Here is a 20,211-nt window from a genome sequence, read left to right as displayed (position 1 = left end):
ACATGTCCTTCCTCGTCCGCCTTCTGGAATTAAGGCCCTGTTCTCTCCGCCCTTAGGCTGAAGGCACAGGAACCTGATTGGCAAATCATTGCTCTTCGAGAGACCTGCCTGGCTCCTCACAAACCTTATATCAATAGGCCTCAAATAACATGGTTCCAATTGCCAAAGCAGCAAGCCCCGAAGCCCACAACATGATGTAGGAATACAGGGCACATCACTGCTTCCACCTACGATAAAATTGAGGATGCCATGAGAGCTGGGATATTAAGAAGGCATGCATGTCTGCAGGTGCACTCGCGCATCCCGAGCCTGTCGCCCGCAAATCCGCGGCTCAAGGCGGCGGTGCCCGCGCTGTCGAATTTGCGGCCGGCGGCCCGCGGCGAAGCGGCGCCGATGCGCGGGTCCATGACTCACCGCGGCTCCACCACTCCCCGACGCGAGCCCTCCTCGGGAATCCCCAGGTAACAATTCATTCAACAAATTGGAACTGCTCTCGTTATCATTACTAATCACTGTTCCTTCTGGAAGGCAACGTGGATCTGCAGACAAGCTGCAGGCAAAGGCTGCTATAAAATTCTATCCCTTCTTGGAGGTGCTCTGTGTAAAGATTTAACCCCACGAGCTAGGGCCAGATTCTTGTATCAATTCCCACGAGTCCGTATTGCATGCTCGACTCTTCATGCTACCACGATGCTGTGCTGCTGTCCGTGCTATGGGGTGCGGTGCATCATTGCTGGCCTGTTGACGGATACTAAATACGCCTTACTTTGTGATCAGGCCGATGTCGGCGAGGGATTACGGCGTGCCGGGTGCGTCCGGCCGGCCACCCCTGATGCGCACGGCATCTGCGGCAGCCGCGCAGCCGGCCTCAACAGCCGCGCAGGAGGCCCTCAGCGGCAAGCGCAGCCTGCCCCTGAGCCGGGTGCGCTGCGAGCTGCATCTTGCATTTCTGTCCCTCACACAGAAGCTTGCTAAGTCGAGCGCTTCTCAAGGTTGCTGCATGTCTGCACGGCTTCCAGGCATAGCCATGTTCTTTCAAGATTGTGTCCTGTCTGCCGTGCGTTCAGGCGCAGCCATGCTTCAGTGTCAGTGTGGTAGCATGAGGACAAAGGCGAAAAATAAAATTGTGTGTGATTTGCAGCAGGTTGTGTCGAGCAAGCCGGCACTGAGTGACAGCAGCAGCCGCCGCAGTATGGCCAGCAGTGGCAGCCAGAGCAGCAAGAGCTCGGTTGGTGCCGGCAGGCGCATGTCCTCCAGTGGGGGCAGGTGGGTGTGAGCAGGCAGGCAGCGTTGAGCAAGGCCCTGGCCTGTGATTGGACTGCAAATGAGTCAGCTGCCAATCAGCAGGATCTTCTGGGACATGTCATGCTAGAGGACAATGATTCCAAGCCATTCGACGGTTGGCGATGAGTAATTTGATGAACAGTGTACTGAAAATTGCCCTCTCTTAATTTTATGGGAACAGCTTTGGAGCCAGAAACAGGAGGTTTAGGTGCACAAGCAGAGCAAGCATGCTTGCGCAAGTGCCTCTGTTGTTGATATGGGATACCCCCTTGCAACACATTTTCTTGTTGAAATCTAGATGCATGTCAGAATAGCTGGGAAATATTGGTTATGTTCGGACTTGAAAGACACAAATGGTCAAGAAAGAGACTTTGATCTGTTGCGGGTGAGAACTGCATGGTACAGGATGTGATGAATGCCTACTTCTTATGTGATTTCATCTTTAAGTTACAACCTCCATGTGTGGACTGTCCTTGTGGATCCATCGAGGATCCTCCCTGTCCGGACTATAGATCGATTTTAATGACCCGGTACCTCAATTCTGACAGCTGCTGATTACTTCTATATTCTCCCACTTCACCAGACACAGACCGCTCAACTTTTACTTTCACAAGCAGTTTCAGCTGTTTCACGCTACCCAAATCCTTTGCCATTTCGCATCTTTGCTTTTCTGCTGGAAGTCGAGAACTTCCTCTTCTGCCCGCCACTCGCCTGGCTCACAGATTCCCTGTACGCCTCGGCTGCGCCTTGTGGCACCGTCTGTGACGCCAGTCCCTGCATCACACAACAAAAAAGCCTTGTTTCCATCAATTCTCTTGAGCCTATTAAGGCACAAAGTGTCATGTGTGGCCTGTTGCATTCGGACAGCGTTGCTACCACCCAGCCACTGCCCCCAAAAAAGTAGAGCAGACAAAGGACATTGGATATCGTGGACCACTCACGTGGCTCAACCTCACATTGTCCTCTGATGGCACTGATATCACAAATCCATCTGCACAACAGCCCGCACTTGCAAAGTCACAGCCCAGGCAGGGGATGTTACCGGAACTAGAAGAAATTCTGCCAGTAAATCCGACTTGCATGCATGCATAGCTCACCCTGATGCGGTGCCCAATGTCCTGCAGCACCTCGCTGAGCACGGCCTTCTTCTCCGCGCGCAGCTGCACCGCCGCGCGCACATCCGGCGCCAGCTGATGGGGTCCACCCTCTGGCAGTCCCCCCTCAGCTGCCACCGCCGGTCCCCCCTCCAGCGCGCGGCGGTCCTGCTCCAGAGTCGTGGGGAACCTCGTTAGCAGCATTGCCGCCACTCCAGCCACCATCCGCAGCGCCTTCACCTGTGGCCACACAGACACCGTTAAGTCTTCACCTGGGCTCTGATCTCTGGATGTGCTGTGGAAGACTTACGCTCCAGTTGCCACACGCACACAAATCAACGAGTTTTGATCGCAAGCTGCGCATGAGCGCTGCTGAAAAAACTGACACATCCTTGCGCATGTGATGCTTCTCATAAGGAGTGCAGATGGCAGCAAGAGCGTGGGGCCTATGCACGGAGGACAGCACAGAAGCAGTCGCAGACATTGCCCCAAAACAAAATGAAAGGCGTCAATCCCCGATATGCATGCAAGCCCAGATGTCCATCAAGGCGATCTCTGGTCACAAGTCTGGGCCTGACATTGTATTCCGCAAACGTCCCCTGCATGCTGAATGACGGAAAGGAAGCTGTACCTCGTTGATGAGGGAGAGGGGCTGATCCCAGGCACCCAGGTCATCGGCGGATCGGCCGCGCACTTCGGCAGCGCTGGCAGCCGTGAACAGGCGCGCCACCGCCAGCAGCCGCGGACTGCACCGCTGCAGGCTCCGCCCAAACGCCAGCTCCAGATCAGCCTGTGCGTGTCATACACCGCCGCTCTCGATGCGTGCAGGGCTTTCTTTGTCACGGTGCACATTCTTGGAAGATTACAATACAGAACAAAGCAATCTATCGTTGCAACCTCGGCCAATTTTCACAGCCGGGAAGAATTAAGCTCAACTATCCTGCAGAGGGCAGTCAGTTTATATTTGACTGTTATGCCCTCGTGCCAACAAGTTTAGATGGAGAAGAGTGCAGCATGGAAAAGGAGGGATGAGCAGTTTGGACAAAGCAATAGAAATGCAAATTATGGCGCCCACCTTGGGGCCCAGAAGGTTCATCTCTGTGAGGAGCTGCTGCTGGAAAGTGGCGGATCCCAGGTCGGGCGCATTGTCAGGCGGCGCTCCCTGTCCTTGCGCCAACAGATGTCCTGCCTGCACACACCGTTTGGCATGTTTTTGTCACTCTTCGTGTTGAAAATCACTCAATTATGTAATGGAGTGTACAGTATACCGTACTCTGAACCTCACATAAGGTTTGTCAAGGAGTTGGCTACTATATTTTGCACAAGGGAATACTACGCAGGGACCCAACAGTGAAACGGACCTCAGAATGAGCTGCGTAAATTACATTATACACACGAGCGTGCTCTGTGTGTGAACTGTGCTCTGGTGGAAGTGTGATCCGTATGGAGGAGGCCTCACCTCAAACATGATGGGGTCGTAGCGGATGAGCACTGTGTCATGGGGGTTGCCTGGCACCATGAAGCCTGCGCATCCAAGCCCCCACTTGAAATCGACCCTGTTGCATTACGCAAGATGCGCTTGCTTTGCACCTAATCCTCAACCAGATTCGCCAGTCTCTCTCAAGTGGGCGCATGTTGGCAATTTTCTTCAAGCTCTCTAAAGTCCTTTGTGGGGCACCATAGTCGAGTAGGAGGAAGGTGTTGTCCAGCTTCCCATAGCTGAGCAGCAGATCCTCCTCTGCGCGGATGTCCCTGCTCGCCACCATCTCCACAGAGCCCCCAGGCCCAGGCTTCACCTGCCCGGCCACAACACAAGCATCTCCCTTCACAACCAGCCAATTATACACTGCCCCCAGCAAGCACATTGCAACGCTCATGAAGTTAACCTGTTGCTCATTGAAGGCCTTGTGACACACGAGCAGGCTGCCAGTGGTGTAGGGTGAGTCACCGTGTGAAAGCTTCTGTCGATTGCAAACACCCCTGATCTACAGTGTGCATGGAAAAACGGCTGGCCAACGATTGGCTACTTGTGTGGCTGCATGAAGCCAGAACTCTGCATGCAACAAGAACCACTCATAGATCATGGGGTGTAACGTGCAATTGGCGCACCTCGCAGTTGGGTGCGAAGCTGTGGTTGCTCATGTCGATGAGCGGCAGCAGCGCGGCCGGGTGCTGCGGGCCCTGCACTCGGAAAGCCCTCGACGTGGTCATTGCCAGTGCCCACCCTGCGGCGCACACAAAAGCTTTTGACGCCGTTGTGACATCTCAGTTGGTACTGAATTATCCAAGAGGATGCACATGCCATAGCCAATGCGCACATTCTTTCAGGGCAAAAGTTGATCTTGCCATCAACAGGTACAGGATTAGCAAGAAATTCTTCCGTGGATACCATCTCATGAATTGTATCAGCAATGTTGACAAATCGCACAATTCAGAGACACAATGACTAAGAAGACACTCCTTTTTTTCGTTGGACACTCAACAAATGTTCAGAACAGGGTATCCAAAGGATCGCACCCAGGATGTTGGCATCGACTGGGGTGCCCAGGAAGGGGTCGGCTGGGGAGCCTGGCAACGCCGACAGGTGCTCTGACGAGAAGGACAGCAGCCACCGACACCGCTTCTTCACTTGCTCGCTGCATCGCAGCGGAACGCACTTGTCATTAGACAAGAGTGAAGCAAGAAAGATCCACACTCTGTCGCCACTCTGCCCGAGCCAGGCTTGCCATTTGCACATACCTGCTATGCATGCTATAAGTGTGTGACCTGGTTACTAGAGCCAGAAGATTACACGAGAACTACACTGGTCACTGTGTAGTCCAGCTAAGGGTTTGGCGCGCAGCAGTCTCCAGAGAGCAACAAAGATCATGCACTAGATTTGCCCTCACAGTCTTTCTTTCGACTATGCTGCAATCGCAAGGGGCATGCAGATTTCGACACTTGTGGCGGCATCAGATTAGATGCGGGGCGGGGTGGCACCTGAGGGGCGGATACTGCTCGAGCGCCCTGATGGCGTCCGGGGAGAAGAACATGGGGATGCCCGGCACTCCCATGGGCAGGTTGTCAATGTAGCTGTGGAAGGGGCTGTCTGGGCCCATTATCCTCTCCTTCAACACCTGCAAGATTTCCCAGTTGAAATACCTAGTGAGGCATACCATGCATGGAGGCATAGCAGGCAGGTATGTGCTAGCTCATGCTATAAAACCAGTGGAAAATTAAGCACTTGTCCAGCATGCTGAGACTTTCAGTGAAAGGGGGACATTGGGAGGGGTGAATTTACTCTCAGGGCCAGTTTGGCGCCCCAGAGCTCTTCTGGGACTTTGGAGATGAGCTGCAGCAGGTTGGGCTCCGTGCTGCCATCATAGGAGAGCTGACACGACCTGGGAAGCGACACCAGAAGCTCGCCTGACCTGCAGGCCTGCATGCAGACAGCACATGATTGGTGGGTCCATGCATGCACGGCCTTGGAGGTGGCCTTGGAGGTCAGCAATGACAAAACAGACAATATGGGGTTGCAAGTAGCATGGTGAGCACCTTCGAAGCCCTCAGGCCGGCACCCATGACTGAATCTGGGGGTGATACATGTACGGTAGGTGACACTGTCCCCCCACTGCTCGACACCCATTGGACAAGCCTGTCCGCTGATGAGGCACTTGCAAACAGTCTCAACGAAGATCGTCGTCGTAATGCTGTTCCCGATCCAGGCCACAAGGTGGCCGGAGGACGCTTGCACCAATGCTGGGTGAGGCCTGAGAATATCATCGAAGATGGGGCATGAGGGGGAGGGGAATCAAGTGTCTACGCTTATTACGATCATTTCAAATCGTTGGAAATTTTTATGGGAGACTGAGCTCGTGTTTTGACGCGGGCAGACACTTTCTAGTGATGGCATTGATAATGATACAAATACAAATAGAAAATTTGGTCAGGGATTGTTTCAAATCAAGAAATGTTGTAACGATCCCCCTTGCACTTCTCCAATGCTCAAGCTCTGCACTGTTGTCACTCAATAGGTGTAGATTTGCTGAAGTACAAGGGGAATTGGATATCGAGGAAGCAAGATCCCGTGTCGTCAGCAACAACGTCACAGTCTGTCTCGCAGTTTCGGGCCAGGAACACCTTCTCCCTGTCCAAAGCACGAGCAACCAAGGGGTATCAGAAGTTGTCATCGTGCAAACACTGTCTCCTTGTCAAGCGACGAGCAAGAGAACGCGTGCACAGTTGTCGTACACAGGTTTTTGGGATTAGCTCGAGGTGTTCGCCTTAGAGAAGGTGAGCCTCTGATGAACTCTTCTGTGAGCGACAAGTACTGACCAGTACCGAACAATGTCTTACCTGGGTGTTGGCGTCCTGAAAGATTTGCCTCACGAGCAAACAGTCTGTCCGCGCTCAGCCGCGCTTTCCGAAAGCAACTTTTCAACCTGCCCATTTATGCATGTTTGCAGGCCCATACCCGCATCGTCGCTGTTGACAGTGACTACTTCTGCTATACCTGCGAGACTGGCTGCATCAGCGCCCAAATGACGCGCCCTACATAGGCCAAGATGACAAGATTCCTGAACACCTTGGCCAGGTAAGTTCTCTCAGAAACTCTCTGCGTGACAGCGGGCATTTTGCAAGTATTTGAGTACGTTGCTGTCGACCTAATTTTTGGGGTACGATCGATATTTCAGGCCGAAGCTTGTTGTTGTACACTGTCCGCAGCGTGTCTTCGCTGCTGGAACGGCTCAACGAGGCCACGCGCGACGAAGATGCTGACGCCTTGAGAAAAGCCCTGAAGGGCGTCCAGAAGGTTGCCTGCGACTTCGAACTCATTTATCCGTCTTTGACCTGTCTGATCAAGCACCCAAGTGCGAACCTGCAACGGACTTCCAGCGATGGCTTTGAAAGGCACTCCAGTGCACCTCCCCTGCACCCTCTGACGGTGAGCACCTATTTCACACCCATCTTTGACAGTAAATTCTTGCACGAATGCAATCCAGTTCACCTGAGTCATTGCAGCTGCATGACAGACGTCACCTTTTGCTCAGGTACCCAAGGAAAAGCCGCTGCTGACGAGCCACTACCAGAGTTATATGGAGGCGGGCGTAAATGCAATGGAGGCATTTGCGCTGATGTCCGATCCCGCAGCCAGCGCCTACTTTGACAAAGTGCTGGACTCCGGGATTCTGCGCGGCCCTTGCTGCTGCATGGCTGCCGAAATCCTTGTCAAGCACATCTGGTACACGGTGCGTTTCTGTCTGAATGACACTTGTTGAAATATTTATGCCATCGCATGACACTTGAACGACCTTTTTAAAGGCAAAGCTGTTGACCACAAAGTAGCGAACAAGGCATGCGCCTGCTCCTGCTTGTCAGTGATCCATTCCAGCCCGTCCGATCATGGTTCCTGATTACCTGTTTCCGCTGCATGGATGTTTTGGGGTCGGAAAACATCAATCTCTCTATTCTGAGGTTTCTGCATGCCTGGAACCTTGCAGGGGCTAGAGATGAAGGTGTCGGACATCAAGATGAGCCCAGGCCTGCTCGCCAAACTGGCGAGCTACGCTTCCGGCAAGGCCGAGTGCCTCAAGGCGGTGACCAAGGTCCTTCCCGAGCTCTGCCAGGCGGGTGCTCTGACTTCCTTTCAAACTGCTGGAGCATCTTCTTTTTTAATGTACCCCTTGTCTGTGCTGCATAATAGCACAACGAGCCTCAAAGCTTTGCACGGCATGGGTAGCTAAGGCATGGAGAGATTACTGCAGCAGGCCAAGAAAGGGGCAAGCAAGGTTGAATCTACCTTTGCATGCTTTCATTACTCTTTTGAAAGCCACCATCCCAACTAATCTACCCATTTGCTCTTGTCGCTATGACATATTTTTCCCTAGGCCAGAAGGAGGACGAGGGTGTTACTGAGAGAGAGAGAGAGAATTTTCATTGTTAATACTATGGTATATTGAGGGGCTGGGTGGCGTCTGCAGGGGGTGAGCCCGGATGAGCTGCTGGCGCGGGTGACACTGGCCAAGACAGAGGTGCGCAAGGGGCTGCTGCGGCGCTACATGCAGGCGCTTGATGAGTCAGAGGGCCTCCAAGGCATCACCACTCGCCTCTCCCAGCGCCTCGGCATCGGTGAGCATATCTTGCCATTCCCATCTCACAGCCTACTGCACTCATACTTGAAAGGAAACATGAGATCACCTCCTGGGTTGGTGCTACGCCCTTGCCCCACTACAACATGTACACTCGGGCTGAGGGTCTCAAAGCCAGCCAGAGATGAGCACACAGGCCGTGCTACCCGTCTAAATCTAGACCTCAGCTGAATTTGGTGGGGAAGTCAACGAGTGCTGACGCAGACCTGTGTGTTTCCTCGCACACAATCAGAAAACTTGACAGGGATGTTGCTTGTGCTTCTCTTTACAGCATTTAGTGTTTATTCGGGACGATAGGATGCTGATCAGAAGAAGCAGCTGGGCTTGTCATCATGGCTGCCAGAGACTTGCAGTCGGGGTTCACATTTTGTGATGCGTGCAGATCTGGACGAGCTGCACTCGGACACTGCTCTGGACATTCCCTGGCACGTGCGGCAGTACCTGCAGAAGTATGAGCGCTGCACCGACGACCGCAAACTGCTCGCCAGCATGGAAACCCAGGTCATCGTCCTGCGCGCCATCGGTATGCCCCCCTGGCTGCACCCTGCGTTCTGTCATACTTTCATGAATTACGGGGCTTCCCCTCAGGATAAAATGAAAATTAAATGGGGAAAGTACAAACAATACCAGTTTCTGGATCTTGCCCTGGCTGCCTGATGTGCTGCACCTTGCCTTTGGCGCCAAGGACCTTAGATCAATCTCTTCAAAATAGAAAAAACAGTCTCTATGCGCGCATCCATTTGCATCAGACCCCTCAAGTCCTGTGCTGCCAGTGCCAAAGGTCATTTTGACTGGTTTCCTGCGCCTGGGCATTCAGTGGTCTTCTTAAATTCTGACTGACAGTGGAGCATGCATGGTGCAGGCGCGCAGGAACCAGAAATGAAGGAGAATTTGTCAGACAGCGCGCACAGCACCATACCCAGCAGCATGAATCCCTTTCGGCTGGCCAACACCCTGGCGCCCACGGGCCAGAACAGCGACCGAATCAAGGCCCACACCAAATCGGCGCTGCTCAGATACAACTCGTCCCCATGTGCTTTTGGGGCAGAGGCAGACCGCGCGGCTGCGCGCAGAGACTTGCCCACCATCACCGGCCAGCTGTCTGAGGGGAAGTAAACTTCGTAGACAGGGTGAATGAATCAGAGAGGAAGGTGTTCAGGAGTCTGGACTGTGTAGACAGGGTGACATAAGAAAAAGGAGGCTTCAGGAGTCGGGACTGTGAAGACAGGGTGACCTTAGAGAGGCAGCTTCAGGAGTGTGTAGACAGGGGGCATCAGTGGAGGAAGCTTCAGGAAAATGCATTTGGTGCCGCAGTAATCCTGACTATGTGGAACTCCCCAGCAACTGCATGGCACACAGGGCAGGCGTTGCCTCTGTGTGTGCATGACTCGCTGGGGCTATGAAGCCTGTCTTCCATTTTCATGCCCGGCAGAAGTGCTATAAAAATTCGGAGGACTTTTTCTTTGCATGGTCATCACAACAGCACTGATTTGCTTCCAGTTTGGTGATACAGTGTGTAGAGCCGCACCCTGGTCAGCTTTGTGACGGGTGAGCTCTGTGTGTATGGTGAGAAGCAGTGGTTTGCGGAATTAGGTGATTTCCTTGACTGGGCATTGCGGTTATGCACCAGTCGAGAAGATGTGTACAATAGAAGGAGGGCACTTGTGCGACTTGTAGTGTTGCCGGGACAAGGCTTCCTTTTCTATCATGCCAGCAGCAGTGCTTCTTTTCCAGCTTGAGTTGCTGCCCTGCTTGCTTGGATGACATCTTGAACATTCTGTAGGCTATCAGGTAGCTCAGAGCGCCATGTATGTACTATTATTTCTTATGATTAGCATCTTGACTCCGGATTGCTTCTTGTTGGGTTTTTTTTTGCAAATATGCGACAGGGACTTCAATCTTCTCTCTTGAGCTGGACGGCCTGGACTTTTGAAGTGTATTGTGTGAAATTATGAAGCATGGTGGGGAATCAAGTATCTAGAAGCGGGTGAGCATGTTGAGGACTCCAAGTGGAGAAGTGCTGAAGACAAGTGTTTCACACTTGGCAAGGTCACCTGGATACAAATATGGTGTTTAGTGGATGCACATGGGTACAGCTAAAGCTAAGCTTGCAACCACTTGCACGTGTAATTTCTTTTACCTTCTTACATACACTGTCTCTTCCCAGAGGCAAGGCGCATCTGCAGACAAGCTGCCACATTTCCTGCCCCTTCATCGATGAATCGCCAGATATAAGCCACAGCTGAGCAAGTTCTAGACCCAATACGCCGTGGGCAGAGTACGCAGTATTTCAGCTGCACCCTCGCCGCCCCGGCCAGGTATACTTTAATTCAAGTCATAACGTATTCCTACAAAACTAAGAATAGAATTATGCTTGGACTCCTTCCCTGAGTCAGTGCATGCCTTTGACTAACATGACTGGCGATCAGTCAGATAAAGTGATCAACGATGTATCAACAATTGATCTCATGAGACCATGCATGTGACGAGGTGTCCCTAAATCGTTCGTTGGTGTTGCTGTTGCTGGACCAATTTCATAGCCTCGACTATTGCATGTGTAGCCTTACATGTTGTAATGACTTAAAACGTGCTCAACCAAAATTCTCGCACCTGCAAGGCATGCTTGAGCCTCTGCTGACTCAGTCACGTGTGCACACTGCAAGGGCAGGGATTGAAACCATCTGGCAGATGGCATATGCCTCTGCATTGAGTCCTTGCATGGTTTATTAGCCGGTGATTGCTTGTAGGGCCTCCTGAAGGCCTTGGCATGTCAAGAAGGCAGGCAGAAGGGGATTATGCTTTTTTTTGTAAGTGTCAACTTTCACCATGACAGCGTCGTGCAGGTGTCCTGCATCATGTAGGTGTCTCTATTTTCTCACATTGACAATAATCTGCAACAAGAAGTTAGCCCGGAGCTGGGAATTGCATATAGTTTTTATTGTGCACAGATAGTCATATGTGGTCCTTCACAACTTGTAAGCAGCACCAAAACTTTACTACACTTACACTGCACAAGGGAATATGAATATGATAACTTTATCCAAGCTTCATCATCGCTTCACATTAGGTTCTCGCGTTCTGTTGCTATCGTTGAGTTCCAAAGAGTTGAACCCCTTGATCCCCTGATCAAGTTGGGCCCCATTTGGCCTGCGAGGCTTCCCAGCTTGGCCCCTTTGTCTTTGCCTGCCTCTTTCACCAGGATTGCCCTCACCATGCCTCCTGTTTCCGTGCATCTGCCCGGCTCTGCCAGATGCGCCTGGTTGCTCCTGCTGCCTTCTTTCCCATGGGCATTGTGGATTGTGATTGCCAGTTACACCAGTCATGCTAGCGCTGGCCGCCGCATCAGTAGGAGCTGTACTGCTGCTGACTGCATCTGCTGGCTGTTGGGGCTGCTGCCCCACAGAGACCGACCAGCTCTCATCCACGATGCCATTCTGCAGCACACAATTTGTTGCTGTGAGCCTCTAGCTTTTGCTAGCATCAACTACTCGCATGCGCTCTATATCAGCCCAGACATGTCCAGCCACCCGGCAAGACAAAGCTTGTCATGGGGCTGTGATCGGCGAGAAGCCAGCCTAATTTACTGCATGGGAAGAGCACAAGCATACAGCCGAAAGGGGGCTATGAATGGCAGGCAAGAAGGATCACACAGCAAGGGCACCTTCTGCTGTTGCGCAGCAAAGAGGCGAGCGTGGGTCTGCTGCATATGGCGCAGTCGCGCCATGTCAGCTTCGGGCAGCTCCACTGTGTGGCAGGACGCCGGCTGCTCCTCAGAGGCCTGCACTTCTGCTGCATTTCCTTTGCGCGGCACAAGCCTCGGCATCCACTTGGCAAGATCATCAGGTCCCACCTTGAACCTGACAGCACCCACTGTAGCTCAGCTGCAACTCTCTTTACACCAAGCAAATGTCCATCTCAATCAACCAGTGTGAAGGGTCAAAGACAGCTTTGAAGCACAGACACTTCATGGATATAAATATGGACAAGCTCACCTGCATGACGGGCATAGGATGGTGAACAGGCCCTGTGCATAGGGCACCAGGCCCAGGTCGTGCAGCTTGGGGCCTGCCGCAGCTTTGAGCTCCTCGATGAGCTGCTTGCGCTTGGCATGCAGTGACCGCTGTTCCCATCTCCACCATCTTGCAAAGCAGTCGCTGCACATGCACTTAGTCATTCATTGACCTGCTCCTGGCAGTGATACCCAAATGAAGAGGCTAATGGACTGCAAGGAGCGTTCATAAGCCTCATATGAACCATCCATTCTGAGCAATGAGCGGTGAAAACGACATAGTTGAGAGCGGGGTCTTACAAGTGAAAGCAGTGATAGCAGGGTAGCCTTATCAGCTCTCGGCTGCCTGAACCGCTGGCTTCTTCCATCAGGCTGCACATGCAGAAGATGCAGTCCCCCTCCGGACTGTTCATGGCCGTCAGCGCATCCCTGGCAGCTTCAATGAGCAGCCCAAGCACCATAGTGCCCACTGAGCCTGCTGCATCTTGGCGCAATCTGCTGAGCAGGTCTGCCACCCTCGAATCTCCAAGCCCTACGAATGGATTTCAGGCCAGTTCAAAACCCGTTGCATGCACACTTGATGTCTAGGACTAGGCTGGAAGGACCTCAGACTGTGTGCAGGGATGCTCACCTTTCACGTTCCGTAATTCGATGTTTGGAGCCCGATCTGGGTATTCTTTCGTGAGTGAGAGGATAAGATCAGCACGGACATATATCTGGGCATCATCCTCGCCAGTAAAGGGCTCCACATCGACTGAGGTCGTCAGAGGATCTGCAGATATCACTGAGACAGAAGAGCCGTATGTATACTCAAGTGCTTCAAGCTCGACAGGTACTGTTTCTTCATACGACATACGAATGGATTTACACCCTCCTTGGCTTTATGGTGTCACGGAGCTCATCGGCAGTGCACATCTAAGACTCTATCACAGCAGAATACAAGCAATTGCAACACAGACAAGTCCACATGAAGACGAACAAAGTCGAAAATACCGATTGCAGCAGGAATTTGTTGCAGGATCGCAATGTCAAGTAGCAAATCAATGTCAAGTAGCAAATCAGCTAAAGCAAGGAACGCCGTTGGCAAGCTTGGGTAAACACAGAGCAGGCAGAGCAGGAAACCGCAGCACGGCCTAGGAACTCACGCAGGGGTGACCTGGTTGCGGCATTTCTGCGGCAAGAAAGCTAGTTAGCCGTTGCTCAGAACCTTCCAAGAGACGAAAGTCTCGAGAAAGCAACATTCGTGGTGCAGATCTGGCTTGGGGGAAATGGTGCGTCGTCGCTCCTTGCCGTCTTCACTCCATACCAGGAACTGGTCTAGTAAAAGATCAAATCTTTTGATATTTCTGGATCAGACTATTTGCAAAGATGGTCGGCCTGGTCCGCTTGATCACCGGGCGGTTGGGTCTTTGCGTACTATTCCAGGCACCTAGATAGTGTCTTCTACACGAAAACTCGGCTCTTCAACATCCTCCTGATGTGGCTGAGTGTGCTTTTTCAGGCGAGGGTAAAAGCTACCGCTAGAAAACACACAGGGTCGAGCCACCCTTTTCGAGCTCCTCAGAACACTAAAAAGTAAGAATGCTGCATTGCTTCTGCTGCCAAATCTGCAAGAACTCTCCTTTGCACTGGATTTGCCTGCTTTCTGCCATTGATCATCAGATCGCCTTCCCAAAAGCCGCTACAGGGCTGAATGACTGTTACTGCAGGGGTCAGCAGGGGGTGGTCAAGGCTCGCCGGGTGAGGAATCCACTGTACAACACAAACAAGAGAGCCCGCCCGGGGACAGTCGCTCTCAGGTGTGCACGCATAATCCCCTTTCAGAGCTCAAGCGAGTCAGAATTATCATCTTGCAGGAGCACTGTCCTGCTCTTTTTTGCATCTTACTAACCTCGAGGACTTGCCTGCAGGGAGATCCGCAAGTACCAGAGGTCCACGGCACTGCTCATCAGGAAGCTGCCCTTCCGTCGGCTGGTGCGCGAGCTGTCTCAAAGTCTCTTGAATGGCATTCGCTTCCAGGAGTCTGCAATGGAGGCCCTGCAGGAGGCTGCCGAGTCATATCTGGTATGTCAGCCAATTTCTGTCTGCCCCTTCACGTGCACACAGTTCTGTGGATGCAGTCATCTCTGACAAAATGGAGAATCCGGCAAATGCCATGGCAGAAGATGGCCATATAGATGTCTCTAGCTAGGTGTCTTTCAAGCTTTCAAGCAGAAGCACATTTCTCCATAGAAGCAGTGCACAAGTGCAAAATTGAGCAGCTTCTTCTTTGAGTCTGGTCTTTCACTTGCTGTGGTGCAGGCTGTTGTTTGACTGCACTATTGGCAGCTTCAAACGTTTGTGCGGTAGACATTGCTGACGTGGCCTGCCTTTCTGACCAGGTGGGCATCTTTGAGGACAGCAATCTCTGCGCCATCCACGCCAGACGCGTGACCATCATGTGAGTGTTCTTCTCGCTTATCAAATTGTCTGTCCTTCCAGTTACTCTGGTAGCTCACAGTCGCCGCAAGCGGCTTTGAAACACTGATGCGGGTAAGCAGTATTGCTTTCTGCAATTCTTGAATTAATGTGGTGTGCATGCAGGCCAAAAGACATGCAGCTGGCCCGCCGCTTGCGTGGAGAGATTGAATGAGCTAGTGGGTCCATTGCAGCAGATGAATAGGCTGCCGGACAAGTGGATGATTCCAAGGTGAACATTTTTAGATGTAGTGGTTTCCCCTGCGCTCAAGACAGCCATTTGCATGCAGAGGGAGCGTCAACTGCTTCTGTGCCCGTCTTGTGTACTGAGCTGTGCAGCGCGCTCAAGAATCCTAGCGCCGCAAGCCGAGAATCTCAGACATGTACTTGTCAGTTAGTGACTTGCAGGTGACCTGCAGCTGCTAGAGGTCCTTGGCACCCACAGATGGTGTCATTGGAGTGCATTCTGTTGCATAATTTGCTGTTTGCTTTCAGTTGAATAAATGCACTTTGTGGGTTTTGTTTCACTGTTCCTCGTGAGCTGTATTTGTTGCCCAGTTACGTGCGTTTTGGAGAGGCATTTGAATTAAAATAACTTTCTGAATTGGGGGCATGGGACTGCTACTTCGGGCTGGACTGTCAGGAGTACCAATGTGTAACATCGTGTGTTCGCTTAAATATGTAATGAGATGGACAACAATCTGACATGATCACAGGCGCCTGGATACAGATACTATCGATAGCATACCTGTCGTTTCCAGCGGGAACTTCTCGGTTGATATTTGCACTAGCTTGCAAAGGTGATATTTTACACCTGCCGGCTTTCCTCACATGGTTTGCAATGCTGTCTAAGTTCTCTGCTCGAGATCTTGTCAACCCCTGCCACTGGCAGGCTGCCAGGCACAGTAATGTCCAATAGACAGGTATGACATTGCTCTGTAAATGCCCTCAAGTCTTATGGGTCCAAGGGTCCACTGATAAGACACGAAACTCCGGGAAAGCGCAATCGTAAAAAAAGTTACTCGCCCACTAAATGTCATGTGATGTCATGATCCTCTACAATCAAGTGCCATGCGTTCGCTTGGTGCACAACAACGGGAATCCCCACACGGCATGCAGCTTAAGAGCCAATGCTTAGCCCAGAAGAACACTCGAGGATGCCTCACTCCCTGGGTGCGGCTTGCTTGGCAGAGCCGCCATCGCCCCTGGCCTCAGCCTCTGCCTGCAGATACCTCTCCCTGCAAGCACACAGACACCAGCTCACTCCTTGAGATCCCCTGTCACATGTAGCCATGCTGCTAGTGCAGCGACAATCTCTTTTCCATCTGCTTTTCATGGTAGGCCCAGATTGCCCTCTGCGTACTCCAGTATGTTTGCACTTTCTCACACCACCAGACATGCTCTTGAGGCCACTGCATCAGCAGAAACCTCCAATCTCAACAAATTTCGAACAAGGCAGCTGAGTCGATTTGAACGCCCAAAAGGCACATGGGAGATGTGCCGCAATGAGCAAAGGTAAGATACAGGACAAGGGCGGGAGAGCAGCTCACCTGAAGGCGGCGGCCATCTCATCGGCGCGCGCGTAGACGAGGGCCGGGTCGCGCACCATGTCACCCGGGGTGGGCTCCAGCTTCTTGGTAGACAGGCTCACGCGGCCCTTCTCCTTGTCCAGCGTCAGAATCATCACCTGCACCAGCCCCACCCCTTGGGTATTCCAGCAACAGGCGCTCCACACAAAGACTCACTAGGCTCATCTTCCTCAACAGACCTTCTTGCATGATGGGTGCCCCGACTTGCACCTCTAGCAATCTGGCAGCTGCTGCAAACGCGAGTAAGCCTTCAAGGCTCCTGCGCTGCAATGATCTGCCATTGACAGAGTGAACCGAGGCAACAGGTTGACTACGATATTGGCCAAAGCTCTTATGACTCCTGCAATGCAATGAGGTGGGGCCAACAGAAACAATATTTGACAAAAAAGGGGGGTTCTTGAAATTGCACATCTAGGTGTCTGGCAATAACGAACCAGGTTGCTCTGGGTCCTGCATGGCGGTAAGGTAGGTCCACGTCGGTAGGAATGAACAAACATTACAGGCGTGAGGAGGGGGAAGAAGCCCACCTTGACCTTCTGGCCGACTTGCAGGACATTCTCAACGGAGGAAATACGGTCATGGGAGATTTGGGAGATGTGCAGCAGCCCGTTCATGTTGTCGCCCAGGTTGACAAACGCGCCGTACGGCTGCAGCGTCGCCACCGTTCCATCCACAACCTCACCCACCTGCAGCTGTTTGCCAGCAAAACACAATGCGCGTCAGCCGGCCGCCCCATTGAACACCCAAACATAGTGCTGCTGTCGTCCTTGTGGGGTTCGGTCCGTACGCGCGCATGCAGCTGTCACCAGGAAACCCCAATGCGCGTCAGCCGCCTGCATCTTTGCAAGCATGGCGAGAGCTTGCACTGGTGACAGTGAGAGGACTCCTGTCGCGCCTCTTGTGTGCCAGCGGCACCTGTCATCACTCCATGGCATGCAAAAATTGTTCGCCAAGTGCAAAGGTAATAAACAAAAAAAGAGTATGTGACAACGAAACAAGTCCTTGCAAGAGACGAACAGACATGCGTTCGAGCAACTATGACACATGACATGAGTAAGTGCAGCACAGCACAGCTCCTGCTAAGATACTGGAAGGTTCAGGAAATTGTGTTGCAGGATGGGACTGGAAATAGGTTTGACACGAGGTGGCACTCACGTTGATCTGTCGCCTGGTGTTGAAGGCGTTCTTCCGGTTGCTGAGCACGAGGCGGTCCTTCTCCTCGTCCAGCTCCAGGATCTTCAGGTTCAGCGTCTCACCCAACAGCGTCTGCCAGTCCACGGCCGGACCAGGGCCCTGCAGCACCAGCACACATTCTGTCAGGCCACCACCTCTAACACGCTCCATTTGCTGACCCCAAAAGAATTGCAGGCCAATGAATTATACAGGGTCTTGGGTCAAATCTTAGAATGTGCTCCCTCTGCACTTCTGAATACACGCTTCCCTAGCAATCAGCTATCCAATTGACGTCGTTCACCGCTGCTGTGCATCCAACTGTTCGCATGCAAACTGTCCAAAAAGTACGACAACAAGACTCAGACATATGACAGCTACCACGCCCAAGCCAGGCCTGTTTCTGCATCCCTGCCTGTCCTATAATGTACCTACAAGTGTAGCAGGTCAAGCTAGCACCTTTCGGGTCCAAGGGATCATAAAAAACTTAGGGGGTGTTCAGGACTGCAGGCGCACCGGGGACGATGCGTGGCATGTCTGGCACATCTAGGGTCGGCGGAAATGACAAGCTCCTTTTGACTTGACGCCATCATAAAAACCCCAGGGGGAAATACGGTTCAGGGGTGGGTGCGCACCGGGGAGATGTGGGAGCCGGGGACGAAGCCGGTGACGTCGGAGGCGTTGATGCGCACGATGAGGCCGGCCGGGCGCACAGAGTCCACCACAGCCTCCACCGTGGCGCCCTCCTCGCTCATCTGCCGCAGCCTCTGCCACAGCAGCGCCTTCTCCAGCGTCTGCAGTGCATCACCCGCCCATCTCAGCGCTTCATTCAAATCGTGCAATGACAGAAGTACCCACCATTGGCAAGCAAAAACCGCCCATCTCAGTGCTACACTCAAATTGTGCAAAGACAGAAGTGCACAGGATTGGTGATCAGGAAATGGTAATCGGTGAAAAGGAGGCTTTCAAGATAGCGTGTGTAGCGCTTAATTAATCCTGGTACTGCAAGGCAAACTGTTGACCGGCCAATATTCACTTCAGGCGAAAGACTTAGTCTGTTTTTGGGGGATCAGGGTCGAGAGCTAGGACCACAGCAACAAATGTTGTTTTGATCTTTTTGTTTGCAAGGACTAAGGCACAGGTGCATCTGTTGAGGCAATCTGGAAGACAGCGCAAGTGCTCCAACACAATCACCAGCACCTCAGACCGGCAGACATTGGAAGAAGCAAGGCGTGGAACGCATGTCATGTGCTCCAGACTTGGACTGACTGAAGCGATGTAAGACCAAGACATGTGGGTCGTGCAAGGAGCTGATTGCTCTCTTGGGAGAGACAAGGCACCTTGATGGAGAGGCGCAGCTCCCCTGTCCGCCTGTCCTGGTAGTTGACCTGGAAGTCACGAACCTGGTCGACCTGCAGAGCCTGTGTTGCCTGCAAGGGCAACACGCAGTCGCAGTCAGGCAACCCGCAGGTATCTCGTGTTCACACATGCCATGCAATGCCTTCTTTGCAATGCCTTCTTTGCCATGCGCAGTATAAGCCGAGCTGCTGCACTGCAGTATAGCCTTGTACTGCAACATGCAGGATGCAACATGCAACTATGTCCACTGCTACAATGAGGAAACATGTCCGAGGGCCAGTGCCCATGCCCCGTAAGGATGAGGGGTTGACACATACCTTTGACAGCTTACAGAGGCTGATCTCTGCAACAGGGCAGTACAGCGGCTGCTTGCCCCCGAAATCTACATACGCTCCCCGTTGGTCCACACTGCAATTGGCAGATCGTCCACAGGTGAGTGCACATTGACAAAGTACAAGAAGGAATCCATTATATCACAATTTCTCAATACCTATATCAAAAAATTGCTCAAGTCTTAGCACCATGCAAAGAAAAAAACTTCTACTCAGAAGCACCTACAGGCGTCAGGAACAGGCGAGCCTGTAGAAAATCAAAATCTTACCTGGCGACTGTGCCCGTGACCTTGTCACCGAGCTTGATCTCCATATTTGAGCGCTCCAGCAGCTCATTGAAGCGCTTGTACAAGTCCTCTGTGCTTGTGAAGTCGATTCCATTCTCGAACTCCTTGTCCTCCCCGCTGCTCGAGGGCGCTGCCTCCGCCGCAGGGCTTTCCTCAATTGCAGCAACGTATGTACATATTGATGGGCGCCTCACAAATGTGGGGCTTACTCGCCGTCTGTCCAAGCCTGCCAAGCCAGATCTTCCTGTCGCTGGGGACCGTACCGAGGGTGTCCGATGATTGCACAGGCAGGGTGTAGTGCCCGCATTCAAGGCCCCAGAAAAAGCCATCTTGCAAGACACTCTGTATCACAACTGGGCTGTGCAACTCAGGCAGGTTTGTGGTGTGGATAAATGTGAGCCGACGTTCGACGGCGGTGTGCCACGCGTACGGTGTCCATCCATGTGACATCACTCGATCACGTCACCGATTCCACGTCACCAAAACGACTTCCTTGAGTGCA

The 20,211-nt window shown here is 52.5% G+C and overlaps 5 protein-coding genes across 5 annotated transcripts; 2 read left to right on the top strand and 3 right to left on the bottom strand.

Annotated features, from left to right (window-relative positions):
• Positions 1 to 1,144: 1,144 nt before the first annotated feature.
• Positions 1,145 to 6,341, bottom strand: COCSUDRAFT_48817 (SET domain-containing protein). Its single transcript, XM_005644145.1, has 11 exons — positions 5,913 to 6,341; positions 5,659 to 5,796; positions 5,358 to 5,494; positions 4,896 to 5,014; positions 4,488 to 4,603; positions 4,057 to 4,174; positions 3,838 to 3,902; positions 3,454 to 3,567; positions 3,010 to 3,168; positions 2,382 to 2,618; positions 1,145 to 2,058 (listed from the first exon to the last, which is right to left on the bottom strand). Exons 1-11 carry the CDS (start codon positions 6,138 to 6,140, stop codon positions 1,918 to 1,920), a joined length of 1,572 nt encoding a protein of 523 aa, XP_005644202.1. The 5' UTR covers positions 6,141 to 6,341; the 3' UTR covers positions 1,145 to 1,917.
• A 581-nt stretch (positions 6,342 to 6,922) lies between these two features.
• Positions 6,923 to 9,622, top strand: COCSUDRAFT_44508 (hypothetical protein; the record flags this gene model as incomplete). Its single annotated transcript, XM_005644144.1, has 7 exons — positions 6,923 to 6,951; positions 7,083 to 7,302; positions 7,409 to 7,606; positions 7,859 to 7,963; positions 8,339 to 8,486; positions 8,889 to 9,029; positions 9,369 to 9,622. The coding sequence occupies 7 exons, from the start codon at positions 6,923 to 6,925 to the stop codon at positions 9,620 to 9,622; spliced, it is 1,095 nt and encodes a 364-aa protein (XP_005644201.1).
• Positions 9,623 to 11,327: 1,705 nt separating this feature from the next.
• On the bottom strand, positions 11,328 to 12,976 carry COCSUDRAFT_44507 (hypothetical protein; the record flags this gene model as incomplete). Its single annotated transcript, XM_005644143.1, has 4 exons — positions 11,328 to 11,354; positions 12,168 to 12,363; positions 12,499 to 12,660; positions 12,894 to 12,976. The coding sequence occupies 4 exons, from the start codon at positions 12,974 to 12,976 to the stop codon at positions 11,328 to 11,330; spliced, it is 468 nt and encodes a 155-aa protein (XP_005644200.1).
• Positions 12,977 to 13,679: 703 nt separating this feature from the next.
• On the top strand, positions 13,680 to 15,668 carry COCSUDRAFT_31070 (hypothetical protein). Its single transcript, XM_005644142.1, has 6 exons — positions 13,680 to 13,786; positions 14,017 to 14,090; positions 14,225 to 14,314; positions 14,426 to 14,579; positions 14,897 to 14,955; positions 15,099 to 15,668. Exons 1-6 carry the CDS (start codon positions 13,784 to 13,786, stop codon positions 15,145 to 15,147), a joined length of 429 nt encoding a protein of 142 aa, XP_005644199.1. The 5' UTR covers positions 13,680 to 13,783; the 3' UTR covers positions 15,148 to 15,668.
• Positions 15,669 to 15,766: 98 nt separating this feature from the next.
• Positions 15,767 to 20,048, bottom strand: COCSUDRAFT_25695 (S1-domain-containing protein). Its single transcript, XM_005644141.1, has 8 exons — positions 19,692 to 20,048; positions 19,408 to 19,498; positions 19,072 to 19,161; positions 18,367 to 18,525; positions 17,717 to 17,854; positions 17,089 to 17,253; positions 16,523 to 16,659; positions 15,767 to 16,210 (listed from the first exon to the last, which is right to left on the bottom strand). Exons 1-8 carry the CDS (start codon positions 20,036 to 20,038, stop codon positions 16,135 to 16,137), a joined length of 1,203 nt encoding a protein of 400 aa, XP_005644198.1. The 5' UTR covers positions 20,039 to 20,048; the 3' UTR covers positions 15,767 to 16,134.
• Between the last annotated feature and the right edge of the window lie 163 nt (positions 20,049 to 20,211).

The sequence above is a fragment of the Coccomyxa subellipsoidea genome, assembly GCF_000258705.1.
Source record: "Coccomyxa subellipsoidea C-169, whole genome shotgun sequence".
Taxonomy (NCBI): Eukaryota; Viridiplantae; Chlorophyta; class Trebouxiophyceae; family Coccomyxaceae; genus Coccomyxa; species Coccomyxa subellipsoidea.
The sequence above is the reverse complement of the archived record's forward strand: the minus strand, read 5'-3'. Positions and strand labels throughout refer to the sequence as shown.